A 27,246-nucleotide genomic window follows, 5' to 3' on the forward strand; every position below is an offset into this window, starting at 1 on the left:
TTCTGCAACTGGATGTAACAGTTTATTAGGTGAACATAACCTGAGCAATCACAGCTGTTCTCAGTTATGGATAACATGTTATTATTCTGATGACAGCTACTGAAACTACATAAACATGTAGTTACAACAAGCATATGGTACAGCCATTGTAGTCTGTCCATCTGAGCCTGCTTTGCATCAGCACAACCACCACTACCACCCGACTAATGTCACGCTTGAACATGGGTGTTACTGTACGTACTGAGCGAGAGCACAGCCTGAGCCTGTAAAGCTGAGCTCAGGGTTAATCAACACTTGACTTACAGACAACTATCTGCCACCGTAGAAGTGCAACAAAAGTCACATGTAAAGAGACAGTCAACTGAAAAGCTGGATTACTTGTAACTGCTGATTTGTCTGCATTTTCAGTGCTACGAGTAAAAACTTTAAGACATTTCAGCCATTAATATCTATGTATACCTACAGAGATTTACTTACACATTTACAAATCTTACACATTTACAATTTTACAACATAACACACATTCTGAATACACATTTGCAGATTTTCCTGTACACTCACAGATATCTGTGCAGCTGTACAGATTTACACACATTTACGAAAAATAATCTGAATACACACAAGCGGATTTCATTGTGCACAACCAAATCGCCACACAGATCGAAATACACACATGCGGACTGAGATACGCACAAGTAATTTCACAACAATAACAGTCTCATACAACTGCAATAAATGACACCACTTCCTCCTGCTGAATCCCGTACCAGATTCAGAGGGACGCTGTTCCCAGACGTTTTAATTTCTGCCCAACCAGAAAAGCCTTACAAGAATGCTAACCTATCGCCATGCCCACGTAATAGACCACGCCCCGGAGTGTTGATTTTCATTTGTAAGTAAAGTTTGTCTGGAGTCCGTGGAGCTGTCATCGATTTTAACAGTTTTGCTTCATTTTGGCTACTATTTCTGGATGTTACTGTAACGATGGAATAAGTAAACATGGTGGTAAATTCAGTTCACTGGTTTCGTAAAGGTCTGCGGTTGCACGATAATCCGGCGCTGCAGGAGGCCCTGAATGGAGCGGACACAGTGCGCTGTGTTTATATTCTAGACCCATGGTTTGCTGGATCTGCTAACGTGGGAATCAACCGATGGAGGTTTGTGAGTTGCTTTTGTGACAGCTTTAGGGTAATCAAAGGCTGGTTTAACCCAGTGAAATATGAAGTCGTTCGCTGTTTGTACAATCCACTCTAAATGTGCTGCGCTTGAAGTTTATACTCGGGCCTGCGCTCCACGTCATTTAGCTAGCTTAATGGCTAGCTTAAAATGGCCGTGCTGAGCGCCGTTGAAGAAATGCACAATTTTAAGTTATTGTCGTATATCAGCCAGGTATTTCCACTTAAAAAAATAAATACAATTAACACTATACACTATTTTGTTCGGCATTCATGGAAACTATCAGAATTCCTTAAAATTGGTGTGTTTGCGGTTATATCTGAAAACAGAGCATGGATAAAGATACATTATGATACCAAAACCACACCAATAGCCCAAGCAATAATGAAATTACAACCGATTAACTACTATAGCATGCATTGTTTTACGATTATGATCAATGGGAAATTGTGATCTTAAAAGTGGATTACACGCATAAAAGTTAACATTTTCCCTCAGATTTTAAAGACATTTGAATGAAATTTTCAGGAAAGAGAGGCAGAAGTATGACTATCAGTGTCATCAAATGTATGTTTAACCATTATTTACTCAACCACCCGTCAACAAAAATGGCTCAAAGAATGCTCAGATTCTCATTAAAACTAAACTTTTCCCAAAGAAAAGTCAAAGGAATGCCAAGATGAGGTCTGTGCAAAAGGCAACATCAGGAGACTGAAAGTGATCAAGTTAGCAATGCTTAGTAATGTAAATATACAACCTAAAATAAAGAAAAATAAAATATAATAGCCTTTACTCTGTCGTCTTGGACTGTTTTCTGAGATTAGTAGGAAGCAATAACAGAGTTCTGACAGTTTTTGTGTGTGTTCGTGTGTGTTTATGTGTGTGTGCATGCATGTGTGTGTCTATGGGTTTAAATGTGCTAGTGAATGAGGGAGTATTCAATTTAATTCAATTTTTTATTTATATAGCACCAAATCACAGCAAACAGTCGCCTCAAGGTGCTTATGTATGTGTGGTTGTAGGAGATTGTGGTGGCTGCAATTAAGTGAGCATATCAGCATTCTCAGGTTCTCAGGTTTGCCCTGTGTTTTGAAGGATTTCCTGCTGCAGAAAACAGACATTTTGGTGATGCAGATGTTAATAATAATTCAGTATCCAGCCTAACAGCACAGGGTCAGTAGGTCAGAGTTTTACTGGCCCATGTATTTTTTTTTTTACTCAAAAAAAAAAAAAAAAAAAAATCTCGGAAAATTGGAAAAGATTACACACAGAAAAGTTCACATTTTTCCTCTGATTTTTAAAGTAATTTGAATGAAATTTTCAGGAAAGAGAGGCAGAAGTATGGCAAACAGAAAGCTGTCATCAAATGTATGTTTAACCATTAATTAACTATTAATTACTCAACCACTTGTCAACAAAAATGATTCAAAGAATGCTCAAATTCTCTCCGAAACCAAACTTTTCCCAAAGGAAAAAAAAACTTTTAAATTAAAAATATGAATAGAATTTAATTAATATAACTTATTTATATTAAACTAAATCAGCTAAATAATGTTACTAAAGCCTTGAAATAAATGTGGTCTAGTACACCCCATGCCTCCCTTTAGACTAGGGCTTCAACGATTCGTTGGTATAATCAGTGATGTTGACTACCAAAATTAGTCAACGTGGAATTTAAATTGTCAACGTGTCATATTCTAAAACCACTTATGTGATTTTGTAACTGCAATAGACCACAGGATAATATGTGGCAGTATTGCCTCCGTTGTTTGCCAACAACAACAGTACTAAGGAAGAAGAAGAAAGTAACAGAACAACATAACGATGGTGGAACAGAGAGGAGGGTGGAGGAAAATGAAAGAAAATGGAGACAGACTGTCAAAGGTGTGGGAGCATTTCACAGAAAATAAAAATAAGGTTGAATGCAGACTGTGGAAAGCAGAGCTTTATCTTCCACGGCAGCATCACTGCAATGCTGAGCGTTTAAAATGGCGGCACCCTCAAGAGTACCTGGCTGCAGGCAAGAGGGTGCCGCCATACCTCAACTTGTTCCAGAACTCCATAGTGGAAGTTGGTCTATCTCAGAAGTCACATGACCTTCTTCGTGTGTTTATTCCACGTGATATAGCCGGTGGATTTAAAACACATTAAAGTTAATTTACAGTTTTAGGTCTTTTAACCATCCTATTTTGTTCTTTTCTCAGCAGCAGGAATGATGTTCCTGAGTCACTTTGACCCAGCCATATTTTAATTATCCAAAAGTGTCAGAAACCATGAGTCTAATTTAGCATTTATGCTTCTTGTCCCCCTTTTTTGTGTAGTAATAATACATTTATTTTATAAAGCACTTTACAAAAGTTGGATATAGTTTTTTTTTTGTTGTTGTTTTACCTTTTTAATCATAAATTTTTATTGTATTCAATAAGCATGGATCTATAATTTTAGTATACAGTTTTGCTGTTAAAAGAAAATAAAGTAGATGAGCTTATTGCATTTTCTTATTTTAATTTGTAAATTTTGTTCATTTTTGTGTTAAAGATTGTCATAAATACTTAGTGATAAAAATCACTGAATATAAAAGTGCTTTTTTAAATTCAGAAAACCTGCAGATGTTATATTTACATTTTTTCTATTTCATTTCTAATTTATTCCTAATTTTATGATTTAAATATTTTTATTAATATTTTTCAGAGTTTATTCAGGGAATTATTGGATTTTTCTTTATGTGTATCCTCAGTGTTATGCATATTTCTTGTGTTCTTGTGAACAGTTATTGAATAAAAAATAATTATGGTATAATTTTTGAGGTCTTGTTACACAATAGTTACTCTTGCACCTTTAATTGTGCACCTGAAAAATAAAGCATGAAAAACTAATACTAGAACAAATGAAAATTAAACTAAAACCAAGCATAAAAAACTAATAAAAACAAGCAAAACCCCTCTAAAAACTAATTAAAACTAACTAAATTAGAGTAAAAAAGTTACAACAAAATAAACGTTAATTTCATTGATAGAAGAGTTTCGATAGCGAACAGGTGAACTCCTCAACCGCTGGCTAGAACCCTGATTGATGAATTTTTTTTCCAGAGTTTCTTGAGTTACTCGATGAATGATTCACACAGTTGTACGTGGATAATATTTCTGAATGATGATGTTTCCCTCATGTTTATGTGTGAGCAGGTTTTTGTTGGAGGCTCTGGAGGACCTGGACAGCAGTCTCAAGAAACTCAACTCTAGGCTTTTTGTAGTCAGAGGGCAGCCTACCGATGTCTTCCCCAGGCTTTTTAAGGTCTGTAGTCGTGCACATCACCTTTCCTCTCTTACTTTTCGTGCACTAGCACAGTTCAGGGTTACAGTTTAACTTCAGCTAACGGAATTTTTTTTTAGCTAGATTTAGTTTAGTTTTGGAAGTATTTAATCTTGAATATTTTTAGCTATCATTAACCGTTTATTTAGCTACCTGTTTAAATGGATTGTAAATAGATAGACGATATGGTAGACAGTAACTTGATCATTGTTGTTACTATTTTACATTGTTTTCCTGTTTCTTCCTTGCCGTAGGAGTGGAACGTGACCAGGCTGACCTTTGAATATGACCCAGAGCCTTATGGGAAAGAGAGGGATGGTGCAATTATCAAGATGGCCCAAGAATTTGGAGTGGAAACCATTGTCAGAAACTCGCATACCCTCTACAACTTAGATAGGTTAGTGTTTTCCATAGAATTAGTCTATTTGTGGTGGAATACCTACCCTTAACTTTTGTATTGTGCAACTCCATTTAGCCTCTTATTTCCTATTTCAGTTGTCCATTCTTGTATATGGCAGGAACCCTTTATTAACAGGTCTTTGAAAAGTCATTTTAAAAGGCTGTTCCCTCAACAAAAGGCAATGGATATTTCTTTCTAGTCTGCCGTAGCCATTTGCTAGCAAGCTTGTTGACTCGAGTATCAATTTAAACTTGTTAATCCGTTATTTTTCAGTTTGCTAATTGACAGAATATTGATACCATACAACAACACGGTGGATTTAAAATGAAGCAATTGTGAATTAAAATTTAGATTTTCACCTTCAACCGTTTAGGGATTACAGCTTTTTTTTTTTTACCAGCCTGACAGTAATTGGACATACTAATATAATTATAAATACAAGGATTATTTTTAATACTAGGATGTCAATCCTTTGCAGTCAATGACTTTCTGAAGTCTGGAACTCATAGCTGAGTTTCCTCCATTGAGCTAGTGTGGCAGAATTGTCTGCTGCTACCTTTAGTTTATGCTTTATTGTGAGTATTTATACCCTTTGTATTCATGTAAAGTTCTGTCATGCTCATAAAAGCTGAAGTCGAGTGAGTGACTTTGCCATTTAAAAAATAATCCATTCCTCTTCCTTAAGAAGGTCTCGGGGACTTATGCACGTACTATATTCAAGTCATTGTCCATCTATGGGAATGTTTGCAGTTAGTTAGCTAGTTGATTAAACATGGCTGCTCTTGCTACCTGACATCAGAAGTAATTCCCCAGTATATCCCATTGAAATGCCAGGAAGCTATGAAACCATACTTCATTCAGAGAGTCTGTGGCCTGAAACCCTGTTCAGTAATCCATACTTGGGTTCAGGTGATGCTAGTTCAATGAAGTATGTGTTAATGTGAATAAATTGGTTGTTTTTTCTTGTTTGTTAGATTGCAAAAAGGGAATTGTGAAAAGTCTAAAATGTCATTTGTTACACCAGTAGAAATAAGGAATAAAAAAAAATGTGCATTTATGTGATTTTGAAATCACCAATAGTCCACAACATCCAGGAAAGTCCCTTTAGTCGTCATCACACACACACACACACACACACACACACACACACACACACACACACACACACACACACACACACACACACACACACACACACACACACACACAGACCAGAGCTCCCAAATAGACTCTTGTTACTGTCCAGTGCACTTGGATCAAGTGGTTCAGTGAGTAAGAGTTAGGGACTTCCATATACAAACATCTTTTAGTCAGTGTGACAGCACTGTATTATGTCATGCTACAGTGCTGCAACATTACATAATACTGGTACAGGCCTGAGTGTAAGCATGCTGTATGCCTGGGTGGAAAGAAGCTTAGCTCTGTGCACACGCGCTCAGCTCCATGGTTTAAATTGGTCATTGTGCACAGGTGCCGTTTCAACTTAGTACATGGAATCTGCCAATAGGGAGGCCTCCCTGTTCCAAGTACACTAACCGCTGAACCTGAACAACATTACAGATATCCCCATCAGTCATGATACATAAATTTTGGTGGAAAAAAATTCATCTTATGCCTACATAATCTTTTTAGGTAGGAGGTGTCAGCGAATGAATATTACGGTACAGTATATAAAAGTAGAAAGTGATGTACACGTTTGTATACATGCTACCAAAGGGGATATAGACAAGTTGTATATTGAGGGGAAACTATTAATACTGCTGCATTGACAAAACAGCCTGCAAAGGTTCAGATTCAAATTCAAAACAGTTTTCTAAGTTCACTAATTATTCCAGGAACATTAAAGAAGCTACCAGCCAGACTACCTTGACTAGCCATTACTCAGCAATTACACTATATTTCCAAAAATATGCACGTCTACCTTCACACGCATATGAACTTGAATGACATCCTATTCTTAATTCACAAGGTTTAATCTGATGTTGGCACACCTTCTGCAGTTTTAACAGCTTCAACTCTTCTGGGAAGGCTTTCCACAAAGTTTAGAAATGTGTTTATGGGAATTTGTGACCATTCTTCCAGAAGTGCATTTCTGAGGTCACACACTAATGTTGGATGAGAAGGCGTGGCTCCCACTTTCTGCTCTGATTCACCCCAAAGGTGTTCTGTTGGGTTGAAGTCAGGAATCTGTGCAAGCCAGTCAAGGTCTTCCACAATAAACTCCCACATCCATGTCTTTATGGACCTTGGTTTGTGCATTTGTGCTCATTCATGTTGGAACAGGAAGACTACCTTTCTCCTGGCAACCGCCAAACCCAGACTCATCAATTCAATTCAATTCAATTCAATTTTATTTATATAGCGCCAAATCACAACAAACTGTCGCCTCAAGGCGCTTTGTATTGTGGGTAAAGACCCTACAATAATACAGAGAAAACCCAACAGTCAAAACGACCCCCTATGAGCAGCACTTGGTGACAGTGGAAAGGAAAAACTCCCTTTTAACAGGAAGAAACCTCCAGCAGAACCAGGCTCAGGGAGGGGGGGTCATCTCCCGCGACCGGTTGGGCTGAGGGGAGAGAAAGACATGCTGTGGAAGAGAGCCAGAGATTAATATCAATTAATGATTAAATGCAGAGTGGAGTATAAACAAAGTAAATAAGGTGAATGAAAAGAAACAGTGCATTATGTGAACCCCCCAGCAGACTAGGCCTATAGCAGCATAACTAAGGGATGGTTCAGGGTCACCTGATCCAGCCCTAACTATAAGCTTTATCATAAAGGAAAGTTTTAAGCCTAATCTTAAAAATAGAGAGGGTGTCTGTCTCCCGAATCCAAGCTGGAAGCTGGTTCCACAGAAGAGGCGCCTGAAAGCTGAAGGCTCTGCCTCCCATTCTACTCATCCCTTGGATTACCACACAGAGAAGCATGATTCGTCATTCCAGAGAACGTGTCCACTGCTCTAGAGTCCAGTGGTGGCGTGCTTTACACTGCTGCATCCAACGCTTTGTATTGCACTTGGTAAATGGACTGGTTCTTATAGCACTTTTGAGCACTCAAGATCTTTAAACAACATGTCTTCATTCACCCATTCATACAAGCACTTCTACAGCTAAGTGCTTTCTGTCTAACATTTGTACACACATTCACACGCCGATGAATATATCAGGAGCTACTCAGGGTTCAGTATCTTGCCCAAGGATAGTTTGGCATGCATACTGGAGCAGCCAGGGATCTAACCACCAACTTTTTGATTAGTAGATGACCTTTTCTATAACCTGAGCCACAGCCCATGGAGCACTCAGCCATGGGAACCCATTCCATGGAAGCTCTCTACACACTGTTATTGAGCTAATCTGAAGGCCATATAGCAATTGACTCTGCAGAAACTTGGTGACCCTGCTCTTTTTTTTTTTTTTTAAATGTGACCTACTACTTTGTGGTTGAGTTGCTGTCATTCCCAGTTGCTTCCACTTTGTTATAATTCTGTGGAATATTTAGTAGTGAGGAAATTTCACGACTGGACTTGTGGCTTAGGTCCTTGATTTCATACGGCTCTGGCCATAGAAGAGAATTGAACACCTGAATTCAATGATTTGGATAGGGTAAGAACTATAAATTGTACGGGGGTTATTTATGGATGTGTCATGCCAGAAAAAATAATATTTATTTGTTATTGAAACTATATTATCTCCAACTTTAATGTAATATCTGGGTCTGCAATGAAAACTGAAAATTTGCTGCTGATATCTTTTCTGTAGGATTGAAATTTCAAAATGATTACATAAAAATTTATTGTTAGTTTTAGTAGAAAACTATAATTTTAGTAGATTTCTTTTTTCTAAATACTGTAACAGCTGAATAATGTGGATGATTCGTTGTAAAGATAGACAGTGAAGCCATTGTTTTATTTACTGTGATTCTCTAACAAGTGTACATTTACAAAAATTTTGTTTTAGTTCTGTCCTGCTTTGTCTTAGTCTTGTTGGCTAAAAATTACCTTCTATATAACATTTAATGAAACTGTAGCACACGCGTTCTATTAAAAGGTTTGGTCTGCTTTTTTTTAATGTTCATAAGAACATGTCAGGGTAAGGTAACTGTGAGCTGTTACAGAAATGTTGTGCTGTGCTGTGTATTGCTCTACTTTTCTCCCTTTTCTGTTTTACTGCAGGATAATAGAGATGAACAACAACAGTCCTCCTCTGACCTTTAAGCGCTTTCAGACTATTGTGAGCAGACTGGAGTTGCCTAGGAGACCTCTGCCTCTTGTCACCCAGGAACAGATGGACAAATGTTGCACCAAAATAGCTGACAACCACGACCAGCTATACAGTATACCTTCATTGGAAGAACTGGGTATGCATAATTTATGTTTTCCGTTAAAGTTTTTCTTAAACATTTAGGTTTAAATCTGGTTTTAAGACTAATAAATACTTTAATTGTCCCATATTTACAAATTCTTTAATTGTAAATGTTCTGAAATCAGTCTGCTTGATAACTATAACTGCTTCCCTGAGTTTTATTTGCAATTGAAAGAAAAAAAAGATAAACAATTAAACTTCTACATTCACTGAACTCTTCATTAGAAACAGCATTATAACCCTGGCTCAGTAATTTCAATTTCCTAAGTAGGTTTCAAGCCTGCACAGTACTGCCTGCACTGTATGAAACATTCTGTACTAATGGACGGTCCTTTAAGCTAGACAGGGTTCTAGCCAGAAAAATAATTTTGGCCTGGCACACGTGTGTTGGGGGTGGGGGCTAATGCAAAACGCTAAATGTTGTGCCAGCTTGCTAATTCAGTGATGGTGAACAGTTGGATAATACTATGTATGTAATATTCTGTGATAATGGTTGGTCCTACAGGCCATTGAGGGCACCTGAATCTGATTGGACCCTGTGACTTTATGATGATAGGGAGTGTGGATCCCTCTAGTCTGTGTTACGATGCCCTGAGAATAAGATGCACGTTTACCTGCAGCTGTTGTTACTAAACATCCCTTAAGTAACACGTCAGTGTGCTATCCTTGTGAGTCTACGAAGACAAGAAATAAGATAAGCTCCTGGGAAGCCCAAAATTGTCCTTTGAGCTCCCTTCTTCCTCTGCTTCCCCCTCTGTTTCACACTGGTCACTATTTTGCACTGCAAAATGAAGCGTGAACAAGACGCAAGATCACATGGACACACTGTAAAATGAATCTGGCCGTGCCCAGTGGTGGATTGCAAATTGTGGTGAAATAATACTATAGTGCAGCAATCTAGCCAGAGGGGGAAAGAAATCAGCGCGGAGTGTGGGGTGCGTGCCCGCTTGCTAATTGCAATGATTGAACAGTTCAGATAGCAAACTGGTGAAATTCTCAGCCCAGCGCAAGACGACCTCAGCATGGTGCAGCACCGGGTGAATCCTGCTAGATTTAGTTTAAAAATCTAATTAAAGTTACATATTTAGCTATCATTAGATAGCCGTATTAGAGCCATATTAAAATGCCACATTATTAAGTTGACTTTGGTGTATGAATCCTCCATGTAGTAGAGAACAGCTAGCGATGAAGGTTTGGTTCAAAAAATAGCTGCTTTGTATTTGAACTGATTTTCATGTGCCCAGGTTTCAGGACAGATGGTTTACGTCCAGCTGTATGGCGTGGAGGAGAATCAGAGGCATTGGACAGACTCAGTAAACATCTGGACAAAAAGGTAAAGCATGAGTCAATGTCAGAGTCCCAAGAGATACAATCTCTTCAGCATGTTCCAGTTAGGCATGCCTGAAGGACTTCACCAAGAAGATATTTGGGAGGTATCCTCACCTCATCTAGCCTTTCAGTGCAGAGGAACAGTGGCATTACTCTGAGCCCCTCATGAATGAATGAGTTCCTAATTTCATCTCTGAGCATGAACACAGACAACCTTTGGAAGAATAACTTTTTATTGCTTTTATCCGTAATCTTTTTTTTTTTTTTTAAAGCCTGTCATGTCTGGTAGATCTTGCAAGCAGAACTGTGATCTGAATGCGTTGTTGTGCCAAACATATTTGCTATTTCAAGATGAGCTCTATAGGTTCTCAATAGGCTCTTCTTGTTGATGTTTTAACCCTTTATTTTATTTATCTGAGTTATTTTTTCACATACAATGTAACAGCCAGAGCTGACAGGCTGAAGAAAAGGAAAATAAAGAAAAGAAAAAGGGAGAGAGAAAGGGAGCAAAAAAAGGAGAGAAAAAAAAAAAGGGGGAAAGAGCACAAGTCTATTAATCAGATAGTTCATCACTTTAACATAAAAAAATACTATCAATACTTGCAAAAATAAATTTGTGTGTGAAAAACAAAACTAACAAAGCATGTTACGCACACCAACAATTTTGTTGAGTTGTGATTGAGTGGGTGTTTGTCATGTTTGTGTCTGTGTCATGGAACGTACTTACCAATGAGGGCAAAACGCTGCAGCTCCACCCATCAGAAGCTAGAGGCAGGTAGGGAATAAGAGGCAGGTTATCCGTAATCTTAATCTTTCAGTCACTACCCACAGGTTAAGCTAAGAAAATAGATTTACCAGTAATTTGACAGCTTTGCCTTCACGCTCTGTTCATCTGTCTGCTAATCTCCCAGTCCACTTTCACACCACTTGTTAACAAGACTGAGATACTTGAACGTGACACAGCCTACTGATCTGAGTTTTATTTTCCTGTAGATTTCATTTGGAAAAATTTTACAAAAGTAACTTTTTTTCCAGCCTTCTTGGGTTGTAAAGAATATAACAAAGTACTTGTTGTCATAGTGACTGTAGGATCATAACATTTAGGTTCAGCCTCAAGTTTTATTGAATTATTAAATTTTTCATCACATGAAATTTCTTTCATGTGATGGAGAGTCATCTTGATGATGATGATGATGATGATGATGATGGTATCTGTCTCTTCAGGTGTGGGTAACCAGCTTGGAGAACCCCCGTGTTAACACCTGCTCTCTGTATGCCAATCCTACGGGCCTCAGCCCCTACCTGCGTTTCGGGTGTTTGTCCTGTAGAGTTTTGTACTACAACCTCAGAGAGCTTTACATGAAGGTACTGTCCCATATATATAATAATAATAAATTAAAAAAAAACCCTATCAGAATCTACCAAATACTTTAAACAAAAAGTTTACAGTGGGTTAAGGAAAAAAAATAACCTCAAAACAAGCACAGGGTGGGATCAAATATCTTCATATTTACTTAAAAGCATAAAAAAGTATTGAATTGACTTAAATTCATATTGGGGTTTTTTTTTTTTTTTTTTTTTTTTTTTTTTACTGCACTGGGAGAATTTCCAGCCCCAAAACGAGTCCCCTTTAAATGAAGTGATCTATGGTATGAGAGAACAGATGTTTGGTGTGCATATTTGAGGTTTAAATCAACTCTTTAATAATACCATAAACCTGGTGGTGGGGGTCTTAACACATTAAATGTGAGGGGATACAATGTAGCAAGTGTGATTTGTATCTTGTTTGTGTTTCTTTCTGATCTCGTTTTTGTTTTGTTTTTTAACCGCCTCTCTCCATCAGGTCCGTAAACGCTGCAGTCCTCCTCTGTCCCTGTTTGGCCAGCTCTTATGGAGGGAATTCTTTTACACTGCAGCCACCAACAACCCAAACTTTGATCATATGGATGGAAACCCCATCTGTGTCCAGGTGAACCTTTGCAGGGTGGAGATGTGTAAATGAGTGTTATTGGTCATCAGCACTTGTCTGTGGATATAATATCAGACACTGACATTTTACATGAAGCCAAAGAAAAGCTCAGATAAACAGTTGTATTTATCAATTTTGGAACCAGGTATTCCAGGTAAATACAGCTGGGAGATATTAAAAAGTTAATTTCTCAACTTATAAGTACAGGTAACACGTTTGTCAGCCTAAACGTATATGTAAACACTGAAAAATTTACTGTGTTTGTTTCCAGATCCCATGGGACCAGAACCCAGAAGCACTGGCCAAGTGGGCTGAGGGTCGGACTGGGTTCCCTTGGATCGACGCCATCATGACACAGCTGAGACAAGAGGGCTGGATCCACCACCTTGCGCGGCACGCTGTGGCCTGCTTCCTCACCAGGGGAGACTTGTGGATCAGCTGGGAGAGTGGCATGAAGGTAGGACAGTCTGGTCTTTCAGTCTTAAATCTGTTGTCTCTTAGGTTGCACACATGTAAACTGACTTTTGAAGACAGTGACAGTGCTCCCTGAAGTCTGTATTTTGGTTCTGTGTTCCTGCAGGTATTTGAGGAACTGCTGCTGGATGCAGACTGGAGTGTGAATGCTGGCAGTTGGATGTGGTTGTCCTGTAGTGCCTTCTTTCAGCAGTTCTTCCACTGCTACTGTCCTGTTGGCTTTGGAAGGAGAACTGACCCGTCAGGAGACTACATCAGGTATCTCCTAACATCACACTTATTACTTGCATGTTAAACCCTGCAGGCTCCTTTTTCAACTGAAGTCATGAGGCTTAACTGAATGGGGCTGCTGTCCCTCACTGCTGAATTAATCCCCATGTCATGACCGGTGGCCAGGTGGACTCAAAAGGCAGGACTCTGGAAAAACGTAGACAAAGTTTATTTACAGAGCTCAGGGCAAACAGAATATGCAACTGTAGCACAGGAATCCTTCCTCCGGTCCCAAAGGAATCCGTAAGGTCTCTCCTTAATCTCTTCTCTCAAACTCCCTCTTTGCGGCCAGTTTTTTTTTTTTTTTTTGGGCTGTAAATATAAGTGTTTTATTGTTGTTGTTGTTTCAAACTTTGTTTATTCCTTCATGTCCATTCTGATAGTTTCAGCAGTCTCCCTCCAGGAATTTGTGAGTCTTTCTATTGATGCTTTGATTTTTTTATTCCTGATTGTTACTGCGGCGAAAACTAACCAGAAATTCACAGGAGGACTCAATAGTAGTGAACAGGCCAATCACAGTAGTTTTATAGTGGACAGTAGATATGCCCCAGGAGAAGCAGAGCGACTCCCAGTGGCTGGGAACTGCCTCGCAGTCACCTGGTAGCGGCAATTTGAAGTGAAATAATCTACATTATAATCAATCCAGACCTTTTTGACCTCTGTAAATATCTTTACAGAACTGTGATTTTATATTTGTTGCAACTTCTGCAGCCCCATGGCCAGGTCTCTCTAAAAATATATTTTTAATGTCAATGAGAGTTTTTACCCTGATAGCAGCAATAGCAGCAAAATTCCCCAAATCCCCAAAACGAATGTTAAACTTGCCAGCGAGGGATGCGATGACTGCTGTATATACCCCTTTGTTTGTGCACCCGTACTGCTAATCATGACATCCTGCAGAGCTGGGTAGTGTGTGGTGCAGGGCTCCATTTGTGCCTTTGGAAAAGTTGCAGCTTTGTTCAAATAGTTGGCTCTCTACAACATCTTTTCTTTGAAGGCTAACGAAAAAAACAAAATTCAAAGTTTGTCGACTTGTCTCCCAGTCATCTGTTAACATGTGATGATAGCTCTTCAATTCTGCATGCCACAGCGTTCCAAGCCAGACAAACACTAGTAAACTCTACTTTTTTTCTCGGGGAAAATGTGTTCTGCTATTTTCATAACACAGTCTTTAATAAACTGTATTCTAACTGTGAGGCAGCAGTGCTGGTATTCAGTTAGAATACTATTGGGAAGGCCTGGGTTCGATTCCACCTTGGCCCAGGCCCCTCCCTCTCTCTCTCTCTGTGGAGTTTGCATGTTCTCCCCGTGTCTGCGTGGGTTTTCTCTGGGAACTCCAGTTTCCTCCCACAGTCCAAAAGACATGCACTTACTGGGGTTAGGTTAATTGGAAACTCTAAATTGCCCATAGATGTGAATGAGAGCATGAATGTGAGTGTGGATGTTGTTCATCTCTCTGTGTTGGCCCTGCGACAGGCTAGCGACCTGTACAGGGTGTACCCTGCCTCTCGCCTTATGTCAGCTGGGATAGGCTCCAGCCCCCCCACGACTCTGAACAGGATAAGTGAATGGATAGGTGGATGGATGGGAGTCTTTAATAAACTTGCCTTCTATTAAAAAAAATAATCAACATAGTCATTTCTCTTGCTTTGGCGATGTTTTCATTCAATCATTCAATCTTCTTTTCGAGGTTTTTAAGCAGTTGGCAGACATCTGTTACGTGATGCTGCCTCCATGAGTTAAGAGGAACTGCATGCTGAGATGTATCCATTGTTTGTGCTTGCTGGCAAAAAGTAGCACATACTGCTGTATCTGTAAGAAAACACGTTAAAAAAACACAAATGCAAATAAACACAATTTTAGTGTGTGTGTGTGTGTTAGTGCATTACAATAGTCCAGCCTAGAAGTAATAAATGCATGAATTAGCTTTTCAGCATCACTCTGAGAAAGGATGTTTCTAATTTTAGAAATAGTGGCCAAATATAAGAAAGCAGTCCTACAGATTTGTTTGTTATATGCATTGAAGGACATATCCTGGTCAAAATGATATTATAGATTTGTAGAGCTGACTACAATAACCTCAGTTTTATCTGAATTTAGAAGCAGGAAATTAGAGGTCATTCAGGCCTTAATGTCTTTAAGACATTCCTGCACTTTAACTAATTGGTGTGTGTCATCTAGCTTCATGGATAGATAAAGCTGTCTGCAATGAATCAGCAGTGAAAATGTATGCAATGCCTTCTAAAAAAAAAAAAAAAATATATATATATATATATATATATATATATATATATATATTAGTATTTTTACTAATATATATATTAGTAAAAATATATATGTTTCTGTATTATGATGAATTTTGAAATCTGACTGAAACTCTTGCTGTTTTACAACTACTCTTTCAAGGACTTTGTGATAAAAGAAAAGTTGGACATTGGCTTTTAATTAGCTAAGATAGCTCTGTAAAATGATGGCTTTTTAAATAATGGTTTAATTACTGCCACCTTGAAGGCCTTTGGCACATAGCCAATTAATAAAGACTGATTGATCATATTTAAGATTAAAGCATTAATTAATGGTAGGACTTCTTTGAGCATTCTTGTAGGAATGGGGTCTAATAGACACCTTGATGGCTTGGAGGAAGTAACTATTGAAGTTAATTCAGATCAATCCAAGAGAGAATCCAAATAAATATCAGTAGTATTGAAAGTAACTACATAAAGATATGTCTGTTATGAATCATTTTTTTCTCTAATGGTTAAACTTTTATTTGTGAAGAATTTCCTGAAGTCATAACTAGTTAAGGTTAAAGGAGCACTCGGTTCAACAGAGCTCTGATTCTTTGTCAGCCTCTCTACAGTACTGAAAAGAAACCTGGGCTTGTTCATATTTTCTTCAATCAGTGATGAATATTAAGATGTCACTTTTTTTATAGAGCAACAAACTCTTTCCAGGCTAAATGAAGGTCTTCTCAATTAGACAGAAGCTATTTCCACTCAAGCTTATGAGTTATTTGCTTTAAGCTGTGCGTCAAGCATTTCTGAATTGAAGCTTCTTTTTCTCAGAGAAGCCACGATATCCAGAGTTGTATGCAGTGAGGATGTGAACTGCTGACAAGACAATTTACCTCTGTGAGAGTAGAATTTAGACAGCTGCTCTGCACTGTGTTGGCACATGGCATCAAAGAAGCTGGTAAAAAAAATTCAGCCATGCACCCCGGAACAGCCAAGTATTCACATCCTGGGGGCACAATGACTAGTGGAAAGCAGTAGGGAGGAGCATCCCCCCACAATCCACAGTCATGTCCCACAGGGGCCAAGGCTCAACAAGCCCCAGACCCAGGTCCAGCCATACACACACAAAGAAAAATGCACAAAGACACATCCATCCACATCAATCCAACCTCTGAGGTGTGGACAAACGGATGCCCCCCAGAGCCAGCAGCAACCCTGAACCACCAGGGCAGCGGAACATTGCTGACTTTTATGTAACATGCACCGCAGCACTCAATGACACTGCTTTTCATGGTCTGCCACTTTGTGAGTGATTTGCTGTGGTTCCTAAATGCAACAATGCACTAAATGCACTTTGCATTAATACCAGTTATAATTGATCATAGAATATTTGGAAGAAATTTCAATCATGCACTGATTTGTTTGTTTTGTGGCGTCTTGTTAAAGGACCACAAGCAAATTTGTAAAGACAGTCTGCATGGCTAGGAGCTTGATTTATACACCTGTGGCAATGGGACTGAAAACAAATGAATTCAAAGATTAAGATGTGTGGCCTAATACCATATAGTCCAAATAGTGCATTTTGTCCTATTTCAATACTATAGTGCTTAAACAGTCAATGTGATATGAGAGTTTGTCATTGAGCAGGAATTTGAAAAAGAAAGGGACAACATTAAATGCTTTCTGTCTGATTGTGGTGTTCTCGGTTAAAAAGAGCAAACCTGTTGTGATATCAAGATAAACTGCAGTCACTTTGATGATGCAGATCTTTACAATGAAACAGCAGCAGGTCCAGTTTAAACTAATACCAGAAATTGTGACCACTCACGTGAAACGGATGAAATGGCTGTAAACTCAGAATGCATGTTTAAGCTCAGCTATGGTCTGACTCAAAGGGATTTGTAATGTAAGAAGCATACTATATTAAAGTTCATGTTATGTGCTTTTGAATTCTCCGCAGACATTACGTCCCCATCCTTAAGGACTACCCAAACCGGTACATCTATGAGCCATGGAATGCCCCCGAGTCGCTCCAGAAGGCAGCCAACTGCGTGGTGGGAGTGGATTACCCCAAACCCATGATCAATCACGCAGAGAGTAGCAGGCTCAACATCGAGAGGATGAAACAAGTTTACCAGCAGCTTTCCCATTACAGAGGACTCAGTAAGTTATCACACCCTTTACTCAGTGGGCAAAGTGGGTCCCCAAATGCGTTGTTAACTAGCAGCAAAATACCCCAATAAGATAAGTAAAAGATTACTTTGCTTGGAAAATTAAATTGAAATGATAATGAATTTTTATTTTTATTATTATTAAAAGTAATGATGTTAGCGGGGGAGTGGTGGCTTGGAGGCGAAGAAGAGGGTTCATCACTGAGAGGACCCTGGTTCAGTTCCTTGGGCTGGCATCACTGTGGGTCCCTGAGCGCTAACGTACAAGATAACAGTGCAGAGTACTCAGTCTTCTTAGTTGCTGGATGGGGTGCTTAAGGGTGCTCCATCCTGTGACTCTGTAGTCCTATTGGGAGGCTTCAATGATCACGTCCCTTATCTCTTGCATATTCTATTCCTTGTGTTGTGTCAATTCTACATTTCTGTCTTGTTTGGTCACTTCCTGTTTTATTTTGACAGTCCCTTGTTCAGTGTACTGGGGATTAACATAAGGGAAAGGCCAATATAGACTCCTTTGTGTTAGACATGTTTTTCTGTTTTCATAAGTCAGGCGTACACCTCACAGACGGTAGCAGCAGCTGTCTGTATGTTAACTGAACAGAATGACAAAACACAGACACACGCTCTGTAATCTACTGTAAAGTACCCTGAGTCAAACTATAAACAAGTCACAAGCAAGAATAACGTTTGTAAGGCAAAGTCTGTTATGTTATGTTTTCTTACTAAATATATGTTTGGCCCAGTACATGACCCCAGTCTTCGATTTGAAGTTTGAAATCAGACTTTTCCAGTCTGAATTTTCATTTGGAACACCGTTTCAAATCAGATTTCCAGGTCAGAAAGTTGGAGCACCCCACCAGCACCTACTTAACAATCCAAGATGGCGGCAGTGCTTTTAAACATTAAACTTGTCATCTGTACTGCTACTGTTGTGTATCTGTGACTCACTAAATAAGTCATATGCAGAGCACTTACCAGGCTTTATCCATGAACATGCTGCAGCAGTGGTTTTAACAAGTATTGTGTGGTGCTACTAGTGATGCATGAATGGCTTTACTTTGCCAGCCTATGGATGTAATCAGTGATGCAACAACAATGTGGTGGTGAGCCAAGAAATTACTATGAAACAGAAATTTGTTATACTTTAACACGTAGTCATTTTTAATCCAAAATGTTTCTCAAAATAAATGACACACATTTTTGTATAAAAGTTACTAAAATTCATCAGAGCTTGAAAAGAAGGCATCTGGACTTTGTTTAGGTTTTTGAAGTTTCGCCAAGAGGTTTCTTCAGTTCTAGAACAACTGGTGAAGAGTCCCAGTGGGGGCTGTCGCATTGGAAGTGAGGGTCATTAACCCACTATTGACCGTGTGAGTCATCATAGGAGTCCAGAGTTATGTCCAAATTCAGGGGCTACATCCTTCGACGTAGACTGGGTCCTTCGAAGACCGCAAAGGCTGGAAGTGAGTGGCTGTGAAACTGGACTGTCTAGCCTTTATACAGTGGCTTGCAAAAGTATTCATACCCCTTGAACTTTTCCATATTTTGTCACATTACAACCACAAACATAAATATATTTCACTGGAATTTAATGTGAAAGACCAACACAAAGTGGTTACAATTGTGAAGTGGAACGAAAATTATACATGATTCAAAACATTTTTTACAAATAAAAAACTGAAAAGTGTGGTGTGCAAAAGTATTCAGCCCCCTTTTCTCTGATTGCAACCAACTGCATTGAGAAGTTGCCTGATGACTGCTAATGACTAAAAAGAGTCCACCTGTGTGTAATCTAATCACAGTACAAATACAGCTGCTCCGTGACGGCCTCAGAGGTTGGTTAAGAGAATATTGGGGAGTAAACAGCATCATGAAGTCCAAAGAACACAGCAGACAGGTCAGGAATAAGGTTGTGAAGAAGTTTAAAGCAGGCTTAGGCTATAAAAAGATTTTCCAAGCTTTGAACATCTCACAGAGCACTGTTCAATCCATTGTCTGGAAATGGAAAGAGTATGGCACAACTGTAAACCTACCAAGACAAGGCCGTCCACCTAAACTTACAGGCCGAACAAGGAGAGCACTGATCAGAGATGCAGCCAAGAGGCACATGGTGACTCTGGACCAAATGCAGAGATCCACAGCTCAGGTGGGGGAATCTGTCCACAGGACAACTATTAGTCGTGCACTGCACAAATGTGGTCTTTATGGAAGAGTGGAAGAAGAAAGCCATTGTTAAAAGAAAACCATAAAAAGTCCCGTTTGCAGTTTGCCAGAAGCCATGTTGGAGACACAGCAAACATGTGGAACAAGGTGCTTTGGTCACATGAGACCAAAATGGAACTTTTTGACCAAAATTCAAAACGCTGTGTGTGGCGGAGAATTAACACTGCACATCACTCTGAACACACCATCCCCACTGTCAAATATGGTGGTGGCAGCATCATGCTCTGGGGCTGCTTCTCTTCAGCAGGGACAGGGAAGTTGGTCAGAGTTGATGGGAAGATGGATGGAGCCAAATACAGGGCAATGTTGGAGGAAAACCTGTTGGAGTCTGCAAAAGACTTGAGACTGGGGCGGAGGTTCACCTTCCAGCAGGACAACGACCCTAAACATAAAGCCAGGGCTACAATGGAATGGTTTCAAACCAAACATATTCATGTGTTAGAACGGCCCAGTCAGAGTCCAGACCTAAACCCAATCCAGAATTTGTGGCAAGATCTGAAAACTGCTGTTCACAAACTCTCTCCATCTAATCTGACTGAGCTTGAGCTGTTTTGCAAAGAAGAACGGGCAAAAATTTCAGTCACTAGATGTGCAAAGCTGGTGGAGACATACCCTAAAAGACTTGCAGCTGTAACTGCAGCAAAAGGTGGTTCCACAAAGTATTGACTCAGGGGGGCTCAATACTTTTGCACACCACACTTTTCAGTTTTTTATTTGTAAAAAATGTTTTGAATCATGTATAATTTTCTTTCCACTTCACAATTGTATACCACTGTGTGTTGGTCTTTCACATTAAATTCCAGTGAAATATATTTATGTTTGTGGTTGTAATGTGACAAAATATGGAAAAGTTCAAGGGGTATGAATACTTTTGCAAGCCACTGTATCTGCGTCGCCTGCCCTTACCTCAGTGTATCAGCTAGCAACCGTGACAACGCGAAGCATAGTTGTGAAAACAAAGCTGTTAAAATGGTGCCTAAAATTTTGCTCTTTTTCTTTGTTTTTTGTTTATTTCATGCCTGCTTTAATTCAAGATATACTGTTAAATAGACTAGTTCTTAAATAGCGCTTTTTTTGTCTTGGGTGTCCAGATGGCTTAGTGGTGAAGCCAACGACTACATACACATGCCTCGTTGCGGTGCGGGTGGCGCGGGTTCGAGTCCCGGCCTGTTGCCAATTTTCCCACATGTATCTTTCCCACATTTCCTCTCTCCCTCCACTGATTTTCTACTCTAATTGAGCACTCAAAGCACTTATACAACATGTATATTCACACAAGCACTTCCATATGTAGCTAAGCTAAGTGCCTATTATCTAACATTCACAAGATACTGAACTTGGGGTTCAGTATCTTGCCCAAGGATACTTTGCCATGCAGCCCAGAATCGAACCACCAACCTTCTGGTTAGTAGGTGACCTGCTCTACCAACCGAGCCACAGCCACCCCGATTATAACACATTTCTACATCTAGGAATAAAGACGAGCGAACGATTAATTTCCAAATATTCTCCCCATGTTTGCATGGATTTTCTCCAGGTACTCTGGTTTCCTACCACAGTCCAAAGTCATGCACTTACTGGGGTTAAGTTAATTGGTGATTCTAAATTGCCCATAGGTGTGAATGTGAATGTGAGTGTGAATGGTTGTTTGTCCCTCTGTTTTAGCCCTGCGACAGGCTGGCAACCTGTACAGGGTGTACCCTGCCTCTCACCCTATGACAGCTGGGAAAGGCTGACCCTGAACAAGTTAAGCGGAAGAGAATGGATGTTTGGGGTAATATAAAAAGGTTTAACCTTTAACATGAAGGAGGACATTTAATTAACATTGCACTCATAAAGTATGTGTGTGTGTGTGTTAGGTCTGCTAGCATCTGTACCGACAATCCAGGAGGAAGCAGAGCCACCGATGACTGATGAGTCCCAGACCAGCAGTGGCCCAGGTCGGAGGAAAGATATAACCAAGATTTATTTTCTCTGTTAAAATGAGAATGTTCACAAATAATCTGTGCACAGCTTGCTGATTATTGTTTATTCTTTTCTTAGATTCTCCTCTGAGAGTTCCTGCTGACAGAGAGGCAGCTGGCTGCTCTGAAGCTCCTGATTCTTTCACAGTCTGCACATCCTCCACATCAGTCCAACATCCAGAGCAGGCGGACCAGGCTCCCTGCATCTCCTCAGGCTCTCACGCTGAGCCCATTCATCCTCCCTCCTTGTCCTCAACACTGGCCCTCAGTCCCCTGTCAAAGTCTAAACTGTCTTCCCCTTCCTCTTCTTGTCCCGGTCCATCTACCGCCCTGGCTCAGTCATCATCATTAGGACCGAAGAGAAAAGGCCTTAACCGCAAGGTGCGGCGTGGCCATAGGCAGCGAGGGCGACAGTACTGCACTCTAGCTGCTCGGGAGAGGGAGGCAACAGGAGGAGAGGAGAAGATGGAAGAGGACGTGGAGCAGAATAAGGACAGAATGGAGGACGATGATCAGACTTCTGGAGAAACAGCAAGACAGCTGCAGTGATAAAAGGTGAAACATTCAGTGTCTATTTATGTTTAAGTTAAGTCAAGTTGTCTGCTGAAGAATCCTGTATCCCTTTTTTCATATACCCTGCCCAGCTCATGGGCATGTCGTTGGACATTGGATTGATGACAGCATGCATTCGCTGTAGCATCATTTTGATAAGCCTATGTCACATCTCTTTCCATTCAGTTTCATACATTTCTTTTGCAAAATCTTGTATTGCTGATGGGAGAGTCAGACACAGCATCACATGGTATGTGTTCACAGCACAAAGACAATTCCATGTGTGAAAATGATGTCTCGTGACCAACTCTGAACCACTCTTTCTCAGTTTGATCCTGATGAAATCTGGCATTGTCAACTTGGAATTTGCCCATGCCATCAGGGAAGAAAAAATATCCACTGGTGGAAAAACCTGTTTTTACATTATATTTGGGAAGTCAGCCGACCCCCGATCATAACACTGCCCTCACAGGCTTGTCTGGTAGGCACTACAAAGTGAGTGCATCACTTCATCTGTCTTTTTTCTCGTCTATGGATGAGTGATCTGGAACGATCATTTCATTGTGTGCCTTGTGTGCACAATGGCAATGACTTAAATCTAACATCTAAATATATAAGCTCTTTGAGTGCTCAGGTGGGGTGGGGGTCTCTCTTCAGTGCTGAAGTGAAGTCTGGATGTATGAAGGGAGTACTGTATGTACACAAAACAGGGTGTCTGTTAAGAAATTCAGCTTTTGGCTTTCCAGGCTATCTCAGAGTCTCCAAAAGTCATCGAAGTCACCAGAAAAAGTTGCGAAATTTCTTAGTAGTCAATATTTGACTTAAAAAAAAAAAAAAGAAATCACTAGGGGTTCTGAAAAGTCTCTAAGTGGGCAACACTGTCACCTATGACCCCCCCCCCCCCCCATTCAGTCTTCTTCTTTTTGAGGTTTTTGACACAGTTAGCAGACAGCTGTTACATGACACTGCTTCCATGAGTTAAAAAGAGGAATTGCATGCTAAGTTGTATTCATTGCTTGTGCCAGCCGGCCAAAAATAACGCATTTATGGACAAGACGCGCAGACCATATAAAATCTGAGCTCAGGGCCTGCAAGCCATTTCTTCTCCTTGGCATTTGGCTGCAGTCTAACATCCTTTTAGATCATTGCTTTTTATGGGACTATATACTTTATTATGCACCACTTTGGTCAACTTTGTTGTTTTAAATGTGCTATATAAGTAAACTTGACCTTGATCTTGGACACCCCTGACATAGACAGTGAAGAGAGGTGAGTAAGGAAGAAAAATGCATCATGAAAGCCCAAAGCAAGGTCCGGGAAATGCCGAAGCGTATGAAGGGAATGTGGTAGGAGCGCTGTGTGTACACGAAACACCATGTTGGCGGAGGATTTCAGCTTTCTGTGCTATCACCAAAAGTCGCCGAAGTCACCAGAAAAAGTGGTTAAATTTGTCGCCTTTCCCTTTTTGTTAAAAAACCCCTGGGGGGTCTGAAAAGTCGCTAAGTTGGCAACACTGAGCTCCTGGGAATTTATGTTTAATAAGTTTGAAATTGTCATTTGTGCTCCCCTTTTCCACTTCTTCCCCCTCGCTTTAACGCAGATCGCCATTTTGCTTTCTGTAGCCTCACAAAATCAAATGTGAACAGGGCTCTCGTGAGATCACACATGCGCATTGTGAATGAAACTGGCCGTCGCGGTGGTAGATTGTAAAATGTGGTGAAATAATATTATAGTGCAGCGATCTAGCAGAAAACAAATCAGTCTGGTATCAGCGACGGGGTGGAGTGCGCGGGGTGTACGCCTGCTTGCTAATTGCAGTGAAAGCAAAGATTTCCAATAGCGAACCGGTGAAATTCTCAGCCCTGAATTCGGAAGCAGGAAGTACTTTTAATACCTCTGGCATGCTCTAAGTAACATTACAACACATTACATCACTTTTTAGAACATTACAACATATATGTTGTGACTTCATACAACTCTAGGTCATTTCTTCATGATCATATTCTTCAAGACCACATGCTTCTTAACCTCACTGAGGTGTGGGATGGGCATCATGTATAAAGTGTGTGGAAATTAACAAAAATAGTCACTTGCCCTATAAAAAATTAAGGAGAACATGCGGCTAAAAATGTCACTCCTGGTCCAATTGGGGAGCGGACCAGAGAAAACTAGAGTCCAACATTGTTTTTGCAAAGTTACACACAATTCAATATTAACTTTAGTGACCTCCGATTGACGTAACCGGATCTCGTTATTGCCAGCGTGAATTATTATTTAAATCTGTTTATCCTTAGCCAGCAGTTTTAGGGTTTCTGTGTCTGACCCCTGGAAGATGAGCAACAATGGTTGCTGGTGTCTCTAGCTTCAGGTTGCTGAGTAGGAAAAAATTATTCCAAATGTGAATGGTTTGGTGGCGTACCAGGGGCGTCCGTTACCGTGAAAACTATAACAAACTTTTGCAAAGATAACAAGAAAAGCAGTTGTTGTTGCGTGAGAGAAGCTCGGTTACCTGAAACTGTGTTTTTTGTTGTCTTTGATTTATCTTACAGATATAAAATAATTGTAAACAGATTAGTCTTTTTATTTATTTTTTTACAGTGTACAGCATGAACTTGGACAGGTTTTTATTTTTGACCAGTTTTATTTTTGTGCATTTTCCCCCTCTGTTTTACCAAAAATATACCAAACTGTTCGTTTCCTGTTCATTACACCCTACTTCCCTGAGGGTTTTAAAACATGTTTCCTGCTTTGGTTTGTCTTCAGGTGGAGTGCAAGAGAAGAATGTATAAAAATCCATCATGGACACCTGGACACATCAAGACATACAATGAACAATGTTCTGGATATGTGGACAGTATAAGTACATAGAGAAGCATGTATACAACCCAAGTGAAAACTGTAAAAAAAAAAAAAAAAAACTATAAAAGCATTTACATTATACTTCAGGAGAAATACTAAAAAAACTAGGATATGAGCATTTCTATAAGCTCCTCGACTTAAAGCGATTACAGTATCAGGACTCATTTCCTTCAGAAGTTCTTCAGTATACATGAGTAAACTCCAGAACAGTTCCACCTCAGAGACATACTTGGTGAATAAGAAGCAATTTCAATCTTTGCACTGAAGCCATACAACACATACATCACCCTCTCTTTCTTCCCTTTGGACTGAATGTGTCACAGTCTTCTTTCTGCACGAGACTCTCTCTCCTCTGGGTTAATTGAAGCTTTTCATACAGCAGCCTGTTCACTATGCTTTACAGGGTTTAATGAGTTATCTGAATCGCTGACTTTAACTGAAGATGAATGACAGGCCACTACTCACTGCACAATTAAAGCTAAAGTACGGTGGGGAAGTGACATTGAAGGTCTGCTATAGAAGTCCAAACCTGACATAGCCCAGCCATCTTGACAACCGACAAAACAGTAGTAGTCAAGCTGTTCACTTGACTTACCATGGAGAACCAGTTCCACTTAAGAAATGGCACCAAACTGTCTAGTCTATAGGAATCATGCCTCTGTGCTTATCAATTCCTTGCTGGCCTGCTGCTTGACAGTTGCTCATTGTAAAAAATGATCTTTCTCTTGGCAGTTTCATGAAACATGTGCAGGCCTGTTTGAGCCTGTTTCTCTTCTGGGTTTAGAATAGGATTATGTTTTTCAATAGTCCATCTTTATACACAGTCTGTGGTCAGGAACAGCTTATTCTGGGACTTTATCTTCATTTGATGTAGCAGGGATCAACCTAATAGAAGCTTCAGACAGATTTTACTGACTTGATGTTCAGACTTTACAATATCAGCCCAATATTCCCCTGAAAGGTGTGTAGATTCGGAACGAACGATAGATTATTGGCTTTATTTTGTGCACTGTATAAAATTATAACTTTAACCCTTTTTTAAAAACCATCTTTTCTCATATAACGTATTTTCTTTGCAAAAAGGCAAAAAAAAAGGTGTACTTGAGCAAGTTAAAGCTAACTGTTAAAATCGAAGTATTAAGGTTCGAACACCTAAAGAATTTAAGTTGATATACCACATAGTTGAATTACATTTTAAAAAAATAAAACTATACATTTAAACATGTATCTATTTCTATTAAGCATAATTTTTTTTTTTTTTAAAGTCAGAAAACTTTATAATTGAGCATACCCCAAAGAAACCACCAGCCAAAAGCCCAATTACTCAAAACCCCCATAAAAGCTATACATTTAAGGATCTGTTGATATTTCATTTAGTCCGTGAAATGTCAACAAATAATTGCACAAAACTGTCTCTGAGCTCATTGTGACTTCTGCTTGATTTGAACAAGAACTAAAAAAAAAAAAAATTAGCCACGTGTGATGAAGAAAAGCACTAAGTCTTTTTTGTTCCCAATCAAAAAAATACACAGACCTCTGAAAATATTTTCTCTTTATGTTGATCACAAAATCATCTGATCTTTTTTGCTTTTTCTCAGCGTTAGTCTGAATCCAGCATTCGGCTTCAAGGTGAAGACACTAATTTTATTGAAACACTTGTTGAAACTCAGGTGGCGAAAGCTCTTATAAAGGAGTACCTGTTTGAAAATTTTTAATAAAATGCCTAATATGAATGTTTTCCAGTATATCTGATATTTTTGCTAGTAGCCATGCTAATTACGGAATTAGATAACATTTTTATAGTCACTGAAAGCTGTGAATTTGCTGTTTGAATATGAATATGAAGCAGGGGATGACGGTGATGGAGGAAAGTCATTTTGCTATCTGGCAACTTAAGATCCTGCTTGCGTGACTGGAGTGCCAAGGAAATAAATGTTTTGTTGTTCTCCTCA

At 39.5% G+C, this 27,246-nt stretch overlaps 1 protein-coding gene across 2 annotated transcripts; it reads left to right on the forward strand.

Moving 5' to 3' along the window:
• Positions 1-898: 898 nt before the first annotated feature.
• cry2 (cryptochrome circadian regulator 2) lies at positions 899-27,246 on the forward strand. Of its 2 annotated transcripts, none has more exons than XM_030730808.1 (13): positions 899-1,157; positions 4,359-4,467; positions 4,740-4,882; positions 9,057-9,244; positions 10,494-10,582; positions 11,803-11,943; positions 12,422-12,547; positions 12,819-13,004; positions 13,128-13,279; positions 17,486-17,688; positions 21,779-21,859; positions 21,963-22,438; positions 25,199-27,246. In XM_030730808.1, exons 1-12 carry the CDS (start codon positions 1,000-1,002, stop codon positions 22,430-22,432), a joined length of 2,046 nt encoding a protein of 681 aa, XP_030586668.1. In that variant the 5' UTR covers positions 899-999; the 3' UTR covers positions 22,433-22,438; positions 25,199-27,246. The 2 variants fall into 2 exon arrangements, with proteins under 2 accessions (XP_030586668.1, XP_030586669.1); XM_030730809.1 differs by having other exon boundaries at positions 9,060-9,244.

This window comes from Archocentrus centrarchus, chromosome 6 (assembly GCF_007364275.1).
Source record: "Archocentrus centrarchus isolate MPI-CPG fArcCen1 chromosome 6, fArcCen1, whole genome shotgun sequence".
Classification (NCBI taxonomy): Eukaryota; Metazoa; Chordata; class Actinopteri; order Cichliformes; family Cichlidae; genus Archocentrus; species Archocentrus centrarchus.

Coding starts and splice junctions, on each gene's coding strand:
- cry2 (XM_030730808.1), top strand. CDS start 1,000: ATGGTGGTAAATTCAGTTCACTGGTTTCGTAAAGGTCTGCGGTTGCAC. Junction 9,245..10,493: donor ACCTTCATTGGAAGAACTGG/GTATGCATAATT, acceptor TCATGTGCCCAG/GTTTCAGGACAGATGGTTTA. Junction 13,280..17,485: donor CCGTCAGGAGACTACATCAG/GTATCTCCTAAC, acceptor AATTCTCCGCAG/ACATTACGTCCCCATCCTTA.